A 10,055-nucleotide genomic window follows, 5' to 3' on the forward strand; every position below is an offset into this window, starting at 1 on the left:
CTGCTTCCTTCTTTAAAAGGTTCAATACAGTTTTCTCCTCCTCCTACTCCTCCTCCTCCTCCTCCTCCTCCTCCCTCCTCCTCCTCCTCCTCCTCCTCCCCCAAGATTCCTACCCTGATAGTGCCATCTGTCAAATAAGGCCCTCCTATCTGGACAAGCAGAGGAGTTTCCTTTCCAGGGTTTGGGAGATTGGACCCTTAGGGCAGGTTGACACTTTGCTTGCCCTACCATGGTGTTAGCCTAAGATGTGGTGCACGGTAAGTGGACCACTGATGTGTCTGTAAACTTGTATATTTGTTCCCCTTTTTGAGAATACAACGATGGTGGTAGCTCACCTCAAGGAAGAAAGAGAGTTTGGAGTTCTTTCCGAGGTAATTTTGGCAAGAGGAACCCTCGTTATGAACGTGGTGGATATGAGCCTCAGCCTTCACACCTCCAGGAGGATGATGGAAATGTGCTGAGGGGAGATGTCCAGGAGGACCCCCAAGTAAGACAGTCAGTGACCAGGCAGACTGGTTTGCATGCAGCAGCCCCTGGGACTAGGCGACTCTTTCACTCTCCCTGGTCTTCTTTTCCTTCACTGGAAAACTGAAGAATGCCGGAAGTGGAATGATGGCTAAGCAATCCCAATTGTTGTCCTGGTGACAGAGAGGTGAGGGTGTATAGAAGAAGACTTTTGTAGCATTTATGGCGACCCTCCTCCTCTCCACTTCCCCTCCACAGCACTCCCTATAGCACCCGGCGTGACAAGAGGAGAGTGAAAAGGCAAAAGGAGGGCCATATCCATATTACTGTGTGGAGAGAGAGAAAAACTCTGAGGAGAGAAATGGGGGAGAACACACAAGATGGAACCCCAGGGAGCTGGTTCAAGATCACCGTGAGTGTCTTGGCAGGGTCTGCATTAGATAGAATATCCTGGAACCTTATAGAAAGGAAGACCACATTAAACATCCTTATGTCAATTATTTGGAGGAGATCTTTCCAATGGGGAGGGTCTAGGGAATCCACGTTTGGCACAAAAAAAATAAGAAATAATGCCAGTGGTCCCTTCTTTCGAAGCCCTGTACAGCTCAGTAGAAGGTCAGCCAAGATGGCTGTTGGGTCTGTTTTCCCTCTTTAATTCTATGTTGTCTCTCCTCACTCCCATCCCTTCTCTTCACCCTTAGATTCCCTATGGGAGAAAGTATGATAAGACATGGCTAATGAATTCAATCCAGAGCCATTGCAGTGTCCCCTTCACTCCAGTGGATGTAAGAGAGGATGGTGAAGCCAGATGAGTGGGCACAGGGAAGTGGGGGCGGGGGGGGGGGAGCCCACTGAGCAGGAAGACTCTCTCCTCCAAAATTATTGCTGCCTCCCCCTCCTGCAGTTTCACTACGTGAAAAACCAGGCTCGGTTCTTTGTCCAGGATGCTGGCACTGCCTCCGCATTGAAGGATGTCAGCTACAAGATTTGGGATGAGAAGAACCGAAAGGTGTGTGTTGAGGGCATTACCTCTACCTAGTCCCGGGGCAGGAGGACAGGGCAGGGGCTGGTCGTCTTCTTTGGGATGAAAGTTCTTGGTGCTGACCCCACGTCTCTTTCCTGCAGATATCTATCTTTGTCAATCCTTCTACTGTACCCTACTCTGTGCGGTATAAGTTGGAGCCAGAAGAAATGGAGCAGCTAAAGGTAATGCAGACTCAGGGTCCATTGTGTGCCCACACCCAGACCCACCTCTTCTTCCTCCAGCCCCGGATTTCCCTATCCCCACCAGAGCCTCCCAGTGGCTTTCTCCATCTGTCTCTGCAGCTGACCATAAACAAACGCTATGACGTCTCCCAGCAAGCTCTTGACCTCCAGAGTCTCCGCTTTGACCCAGGTACCCTTGACAGCAGTAATTCTAGGGCAGGTGAGGGCACAGGGATCTGCCTGGGAGGGAGACTGAGGGATGGTGATGTGGGGAGGGGTTGGTGCTGGCCCTGGACCCCTCTCAGCCTTCTGATTGCCTCCTCTCGGCTTCCTGAAGACTTGGTGGGCCATGATATAGATATGATCCTGAATCGAAGAAACTGCATGGCTGCCACCTTGCAGATCATTGAAGAGAATCATCCCGAGGTGAGGCCTTAGGCCCAGTGCTGTTATTGATGGTAGGGGGTGGAACTCATGGGGTGGAGGAGAGATTTGTCTCTGAGGCCCTAGATAGTAACTGTCACTCTAACTCTTCTTCACCAACAGCTCTTGTCCTTGAACTTGAGCAACAACAAACTGTACGGGCTGGATGGCCTGTCTGACATTATACAGATGGTCCCCACAGTCAGGATCCTGAACCTCTCCAAAAATGAGGTGAGAAGAGGGAGCCAGATCAAAGTTGGGGTTGACGGTGGGTGGTAGTGCTCATCAGAGTGATGACAGGAGGCAGGAGAAGGTACCTGTGTGGAAACGTGGGGGCTGGGGGCGCAGGGGCCTGTGTGTCTCTCTTTCCCTGGGACTCCTTTCCACTTTCTTCCCCATATTGCTCAGCTGAACTTGGTGTGGGAGTTAAACAAGATGAAAGGGCTGGATCTTGAAGAGCTTTGGCTAGAAGGGAACCCCTTGTGTGACACCTTTCCAGACCAGCCCACCTACATAAGGTCAGTGTGAACACCTCTCACACGTCCTGGGAACCTTTGGTCCCGGCAGCCTGAACTGTGTCCCTGAGGATGCATGTGTGCAGGAAGCTGCAACCCTGGTCCTCCAGAATGGCCATAGGCCCCAGCTTCTCCTCTCTCCGTGTCCCTCACCTATAAGGAGTTTCCTTCCTCTGACTGTTCACCTTGTTCTCCTGGTCTGGGGTCTGTTTCCACCTCTCTGCATTCAGTGTTCTTCAGCATGCCCTGCAAGAGTGTGCTCCAGGAAAGCAGGGCTCCTCCTCCTCCCCGGGACCAGGAGTGACCAGCCTTGAGCCAGATGCTTGTGCCCTGGACTGAGAAGGGTCCTCCAGCCCAGGGCCTCATGCTGAGACAGGCTTTCCCACTCCCTGCTGAGATGGACATTCTCTTCCCTTGTTCTGAGAGGGGACCTCCTGCCCTTGCCCCAAAAGGGTTGCCCTCTCTCATCTCAGGCTGCCATGGTGGCTTTCCTGCCCCATGCTGAGGGCCAGGGTCCTGGGGGCCTGCCATCATGACAGCCATTCCTCTGACCCAATGCCAAGGGCAAGGCCCTCCTTGGGAGAAACCAGGGTTCCCTGAGTCAAGGGGCTAGGAATGGGTGGCTGCCAGTGAGCAGAGGGCTTCCTGAGGCAGGAATGGAGGCAGGTGGCAGAGGTGCTTGAGAGGACAGGAGGACAGGCCTCTCAGAGGCACGGACCCCTCCCCTCCCTCCGCACGTCACAGCATCCTGACTGGTCCTTCAGAGGAGCCCTGGGTAGTCCAGCACAGGTATGATTGCTCAGGCAAGGAACCGACTGAGACAGGAACAGGTGCCCAGGGGCCATCAGGAGGGAAGGCGGTGATCATAAGAGGGGGCCACAGACCCTCAGCCCCATGCTGACCTGGGGCTTGACCCTCTACTCCCTCTGGGGAAGGTCTCCTGCCCCCGTGGTTGCCTCATTTCCCATGCCCGGCTCAGACTGAGTTCACACGGGTGACAAAGTTTCAGCCAGCATGCGATGGGCCCCCAGCCCAACACCTGCATGTTTTCCATTCTTACCTTGGGTGCCAGGGCCAGTTAGGGCAGACGAAGGAAAGGACTGCAGCCAGGGAGCCATTTACCCCTTCTTCTCTCTTCCTCCTGATCCCCACCACCATGGTAGAGCTTCTTTCCCTTCCTTTTGCTTTGCCTTCTTTCCTCCTTTGTCTCTGGTTCCCCTATGTCTCTCCCACCTCTCCCCTCCTACCTTCACTCCCTCTTCTGCCTTCATCCGCCTCCCTCTCCATCCCTGCCTCCTGGGCCTTGCCTCACTCACCTCCCTGCCCTAGCATCCTGGGCCATCCCTGGGGGGGTATCATGGTCCTGCAGCATGCCGGACCCCTAATGAGGTAGCAGAGTGCTGGGCTCCCACCCCAGTCCCTCTTCTCTCTGGAGTCTTCAGTGGGGACTTGGAGGAAGGAAGGGAGGCAGAGAGGGGGAGGCAGCCCTGGAGCCTGGATTCCAAATGTTGCATCTTGTGGCACTGTAGAAGGGCGTCAGGGCAGTCCCGGGCGGGGGTGGGGGGCGGTGGAGCTACCCAGTGGAAAGGAGAGGGAGGGAAGGGAGGGAAAGGGTAGGAGGGAGGCTTCGCAACCCTGACCTAACAGTCACTTCTTTCTATTTTGGGTTTTGGATAGTGCCATCAAGGATTGTTTTCCTAAGTTGTTACGCCTGGTAAGTGACTACATTCATCACTGTCTCTTACTAACATTGATCACCACCACACCTGCCCTCAAGCCCTTTGGGTCTTGCCTAGATTCCAGGTTTCCCTCAGACATTTATCCATTTTAGGAGACCAGGACTCCCGAAAAAGACATGAATATGTTCTCTGGAAAAATGCACACACACACACACACACACACACACACACACATACACACAACACACACACACACACACACACAAGTTGCATATAATAGTAGATACTTTCAAGATGTCATGATGAAGACACCCTCTGTAATCTTGCCCATGTAATTTCCAGTGCCCTTTCCTACCTAACCTCTGACCCTCACCCTCTCTCGGGCTCATCTTTTCCCCTGAGCATCCAGGGCCACCTCCCTGGTCTCCACTGCCGACTTCTTCTTCCCTTCTCCAGGATGGCCAGGAGTTATCACCACCAGTTATCACTGATACTGACACACCCTGCTTGATAAAGCCCTGCAAGGTGAGGGAAAATTGATCAAACAGCATTTGGGCTATTACAAGGGAGGCTTTATCAGCCACATAGTCTCAAATGTCTTTTGGTTCCAGGAAAGCTACAAAGGATCTGATGCCCTGAAGAGTCTAGTCCTGCAATTCCTGCAGCAGTAAGTACTCCTGGGAATCTGGGGAAGGGGTTGGCTGGGATGGGTGAGGCCACCCAAGCTCAGGACTGCTGACTGGGTCTTGAAATCTCATTTGGGGTCCAGACCACAGAGATAGACGGTCCTCATTGCTCTCCCACAGGTACTATTTGATCTACGATTCTGGAGACCGTCGGGGTCTCCTCGATGCCTACCATGAAGAGGCCTGCTTCTCCCTGGCCATTCCCTCCAGCCCCGAGGACCCAGCCCTGTGAGTAGCAAAGATCCAACTCTGCTCCTGGGCCCTGTGGCTCCCCAGTGGACACAGGGAAGCTCCTGGAAATACCCACACTGGCCAGACCGCCACCTCCTGTTCCTCTTTCTCTGCTAGAAGCAGCTTGTGCGAGTACTTCAAGGAAAGCAGGAATATGAAGAAGCCCAAGGAACCCTGTGCGTGTGTGATGGGGAAGACTGGGCAGGGAAAGGGGGTGTGCAGGGGTAATTATAGGGCCCAGGGTGTGGCAACTCCCAACCTTCGCTTGCTTCTCCTCCCCGCATAGCCCTGTGTGTTCAGCCGCTGAAGCATACAAAACATAACATCGTGGGCTCCCTCTGTGTGCTGCCCAAAACACAGCATGACCTCAGCTCCTTCTTGGTGGACATGTGGTTCCAGACGGTGAGCACGTGCTTCCTCCCAAGGGCAGCTCCAGAAAGCCACGGGTGGGTAGGAAGTTTAGGTGGCTTAGCACCTGGGCCCTTCCCTTTCAGGAGAAGGTGCTCTGCTTCTCTGTTAACGGGGTGTTCAAGGAAGGTGAGCGTGCATTGGGCCCCTCCCCAGACGCCCCACTGCTCCCTCCCCACTGGCTGAGCTCCCTCTCAGAACTGTCCCAGCTTCCCTGATCCCTTTCCCTCTCTTCCTATTCCGGCTGTGTTCTCCTGCCTCCACTCTGTCCCCAAACCATCCTGGTCTGAACCGGCTCTATGCCTGTCTGCCCCACACAGCTTGGGCATTAGGGACACAGTCTGTTTCCCTAATGAGTTTCATGGCTGTCATCCCAAATCCTTATTCTGACAACTACCTGGGGTGGTTACTTAACCTCTAAGTTTCCTCGTTTGCAAAATGGGACTACTAACACCCACCTCTCGGGCAGCTGTGAAAAATGAATCAAATGAACTTGTGAAGTGGTTGTCACACCACCTGTCACATAGTAGAGGCCTTGTCACTGGGAGCCTTTTGTTTCTACCGTTGCCATCCCCATACCAGACACCCCGACTCCCAGTGAACAATTGTCCCCTTCGGCATGAGTATCAAAGTCAGACCCTGACTGGGAACACCGTGTTGGGCATGTGAAGCATGTGCAACTCTAATGGGGTATTGTTGTTCGTTGTTAAAGTGGAGGGAAAGTCTCAGGGCTCTGTTCGTGCCTTCACCCGGACCTTCATCGCTACCCCTGCCAGCAATTCCAGGTGAGTGCTACGTTGTAGGTGGGAATGCTCGTCCCAGCCTGGGCTCAGGGGTGTGGGAACGTGGTGGCGAAGACATCTTGGTTTTCTCAGTATTGTGGGAAGCCAACAGGTAGATCCACGGAGCGGTCCGGTCTGGTGGTTAAGAACGTGGACTCTGGAGTTAGAGCACCGGGTTCTCTTCTTGACCCCAGCACTCAACTGAGTGTGTGTGATCTTGGCTAAGTCACATGACCTCTCTGTGACTCATTGTCTTCCTTGGAAAATGGGGATTAGACTGTCCATTCCCTTGAGCTGTTGTAAGGGATAAATGCGGGTGTAAAATCATCCCTGGGTTGCAGGTTAAGTACACATCTAGTGAGGCTGGTAGACAGTCCCTGCACAGGTGGGCTCTGTGGGAGGGGTGGAGGCACCAGCCAGGGAATCTGGGGGCGGGGGGGCAGGCACAGTAGAGGTATGGAAGGAATCTGGTTGCTGAGTGGGAGTGGGAGCAGGATCATTGTTGGGGATGTGGAGTTGTACATTCATCCACTTGTCGGAGGGCCCGTTTTCCCTTCAGTCTATGCATCGTGAATGATGAGCTGTTTGTGAGAGATGCCACCCCCACGGAGACTCAGAGTGCATTCTCCAACCAAGAGCCTACACTGACCCCCAGCTCCGTGCCCACCCTCTCCCAGGAGCAGCAGAAAATGGTGCATGCTTTCTCCACTCAGTCTGGGATGAAACTCGAGTGGTCTCAGAAGTGAGTGCTGGGTGTACATGGGAAGAAGGGTGAGCTGGGACAGCGACTTGGGTGGGGGAGCGTGAATCAAAGAAACTCACAGGAAATTTGGAAAAATAACATTTTGGACAGTTTGCTTCCAAAAAAAAAAAAAAAGAGGAAAGAAAGTGGGCCCATGGAAAAGGTATCATACTATTATATATGTGAAGGATTTAAAAAATAGTATAATGCTCGATGACATTGTCTTATATATAGAAAATCTGAGAGAACCCACCAAAAAGCTACTAGAACTAATAAACTCAGCAGGGTTACAGGATAAACGACCAATATACAAAACTCATTTGCATTTCTATGTACTTGCAATGAGCAGTCCCAAAATGAAATTAAGACAACAAGCCCATTTACAATAACATCAAAGTAGTGAAATATTTGGAAACAAATGTAACAAAAGAAGCACAAATCTTATACTCTGAAATCCATACAACGTTGTCGAAAAAAATTAAATAAATGGAAAGACATCCCATTTCCAGGGGTTGGAATATTGCTAAACGGCTTAATATTGTTAAGATGGCAGTAATACCTAGAGCAATCTACAGATTCAACACGATCCCTGTCAAAATCCTTCTCTGCAAAAATTGACAAGGTTATCCCAAACTTCATATGTAAGTGCACCAAAACTATCTCAAAAGAAAAGGACAAAGTTAGAGGACTCACACTCCCTAATCTCAAAACTTGCTACAGAGGTACAGTAATCAGGACTGTGTGGTGCTGGCTTGTGGACAGTGCATGAATCAATGGAGTAGAACTGAGAGTCCACAAATAAACCCTCACAATTATGGTCAATTGATTGTCAATGAGAGTGCTGAGAAAAATCTGTTGGGAAAAGAAATAGTCTTTTCAGCAAGTGGTACTGGGACAACAGGATATCCACATGCAAAACAATGAATTTTGACCCCAGATTCACATCATGTACACACGTAGACTATAAATGGATCAAAGACCTAAAGGTTAAGAGCGAAAACTATAAAGATCTTAGAAGAAAACAGGTGTAAGTTTTCATTAATTAGGCAAGTGTTCCTTATATATGACACCAAAAGCACAAACAACCGAAGAAAAACAGATAAATTGGGCTTCATCAAAATTAAAAGCTGTTATGCACCAACGGACACTATCAAAAGAGTGAAAATCCCGCCAAAGGGATGGGAGAAAATATTTGCACATCACATACCTGACAAGAATATATGAAGAACCCTTGCAGCTCAACAGCAAAAGGACAAACAACCCCATTTTAAAAAGCGGAAGGGGGCTCTGAATAGACATTTCTCCAAAGAAGATATACAAGGGACCAAGGAGCACATTTAAAACTTCTCAGCACCATTAGTCATTAAGGAAATGCAGATTAAACCCACAATGAGTTACTACTTCACACCCCCTGGGATGGCTTTAATCAATAAAATGAATGATAACAAGTGTTGGTGCAGACGTGGAGCAACTGGAGTTCTTATGTATTATTGATGAGAATATAAAATGGAACAGTGGTTGGGGAAAACATTTTGGCAGTTCCCCAAAATGTTAAACATGGAGTTACCCTATGACCCCGTAATTCCACGCCCAAGTATCTAAGGAAAACATATGTTCACTCTAAAACTTGTACAGGAATGTTCATAGCAGCATTGTTCATAATAGCCAAAAAGTGGAAACAACCCAAATGTCCTTTAGCTGATGAATGGATAAACAAATCTGGTACGTCCACATGGTAGAATATTATTCAGTCATAAAAAGAATACAGTTCTGATATATGCCGTGCCATGGATGAACCTTGAAAACATGCTGAGTGAAAGGAGCAAGCCTCAAAAGGTCACATATTGTATGATTCCATTTATATGAAATGCCCAGCATAGGCAAATCCACATGGACCAAATGCAGATTAGTGTTTTCCAGGGTCTGGGGAAACGGGAGGAATAGGGAGTCATCTCTAATGTTTAAGGAGGTTTTTTTTTTTTTTTTTTTGGTTGTTGTTGTTGTTCGTTTTGTTTTGTTTTTTAGGCGATAAAATTACATGGGAATTAGATAATGGTGATGGTTGTGCAATCTTGTGACTATACTAAGAAAACACTGAACTGCACACTTTCAAATGGTATGTGCATAAAAAAATAATAAAATGGCGTGTGCATTATATCTCAATAAAAATGATTAGAAACCTGTACTCTTAAATTTTTCCATTTATTTTCTTGAACGTCTCTCTTTATCAATGTATATTAAGTTCCCTTGTTCTTTTGGAGAGCTTTATTTTCTGTTTTGAATTCTAGTGGGCATGAATGCCAGTGATAGGCATTTTCACTAGGTCTTTCTTCATCATTGCACATAGCGTTCATACCGGTGCATGCATCCCAGCAAAAATGTGGCACAGATTTAGCATCGCGTGGTCAGCATGTCTGTACTGTGGTACTAATGGAGATAACCTGTTCTCCCACTCCAGGTGCCTTCAGGACAACGAGTGGAACTACACCAGAGCTGGCCAGGTCTTCACTATGCTCAAGGTGAGGTGTAGGAGTCATTAAGCGGGCTACAGATGGGCATTTCTGGGCCTTCGGGAAGGCCAAGAAGGCGGAGGCTGGGTTGCCTGGGAATGAAACTCCAGATCTGGGTCTTCTGATGTCCCAACTCCTTCCCTCCAGAATGAGGGCAAGATCCCAGAGGAGGCCTTCAAGCAAATCACCTAAAAGGAGCCTTGGGTGTCCACGCCATCATTGTTTCTCTTTTGTCCAACCTAAGGCCATGCCCATGACTGGGGATGGAGGCCTGGCTGACCAAGAAATCAAAATGACCTTGCAAGCCAGGTAACATAACCACCTGAAGGATCAGTTGTTCCATGTATTTTCCCCACACACGATTGCTGTTTATTTTCATAATAAAGAGTTATGTTGCACGTTGTATGT

At 49.6% G+C, this 10,055-nt stretch overlaps 1 protein-coding gene across 1 annotated transcript in view; it reads left to right on the forward strand.

Moving 5' to 3' along the window:
* Positions 1–9,839, forward strand: part of LOC114204180 (nuclear RNA export factor 2-like) — a 29,611-nt gene extending 19,772 nt beyond the window's left edge. The window contains exons 3-22 of the mRNA XM_088028548.1: positions 312–495; positions 724–877; positions 1,167–1,250; positions 1,370–1,474; positions 1,591–1,671; positions 1,792–1,861; positions 2,009–2,097; positions 2,218–2,325; positions 2,503–2,612; positions 4,287–4,323; positions 4,745–4,813; positions 4,900–4,955; positions 5,095–5,202; positions 5,323–5,381; positions 5,492–5,607; positions 5,700–5,742; positions 6,326–6,398; positions 6,955–7,137; positions 9,596–9,656; positions 9,795–9,839. Of these exons, the coding sequence (XP_087884674.1) occupies positions 312–495; positions 724–877; positions 1,167–1,250; positions 1,370–1,474; positions 1,591–1,671; positions 1,792–1,861; positions 2,009–2,097; positions 2,218–2,325; positions 2,503–2,612; positions 4,287–4,323; positions 4,745–4,813; positions 4,900–4,955; positions 5,095–5,202; positions 5,323–5,381; positions 5,492–5,607; positions 5,700–5,742; positions 6,326–6,398; positions 6,955–7,137; positions 9,596–9,656; positions 9,795–9,839 (1,835 nt within the window). The remainder of the gene's footprint in view (positions 1–311; positions 496–723; positions 878–1,166; positions 1,251–1,369; positions 1,475–1,590; positions 1,672–1,791; positions 1,862–2,008; positions 2,098–2,217; positions 2,326–2,502; positions 2,613–4,286; positions 4,324–4,744; positions 4,814–4,899; positions 4,956–5,094; positions 5,203–5,322; positions 5,382–5,491; positions 5,608–5,699; positions 5,743–6,325; positions 6,399–6,954; positions 7,138–9,595; positions 9,657–9,794) is intronic.
* The last annotated feature ends 216 nt before the right edge of the window (positions 9,840–10,055 follow it).

This window comes from Eumetopias jubatus, unplaced genomic scaffold, assembly GCF_037043125.1.
Source record: "Eumetopias jubatus isolate StellerSeaLion01/CBP00866 unplaced genomic scaffold, mEumJub1_p1.0 scaffold_11, whole genome shotgun sequence".
NCBI classification, from domain to species: Eukaryota; Metazoa; Chordata; class Mammalia; order Carnivora; family Otariidae; genus Eumetopias; species Eumetopias jubatus.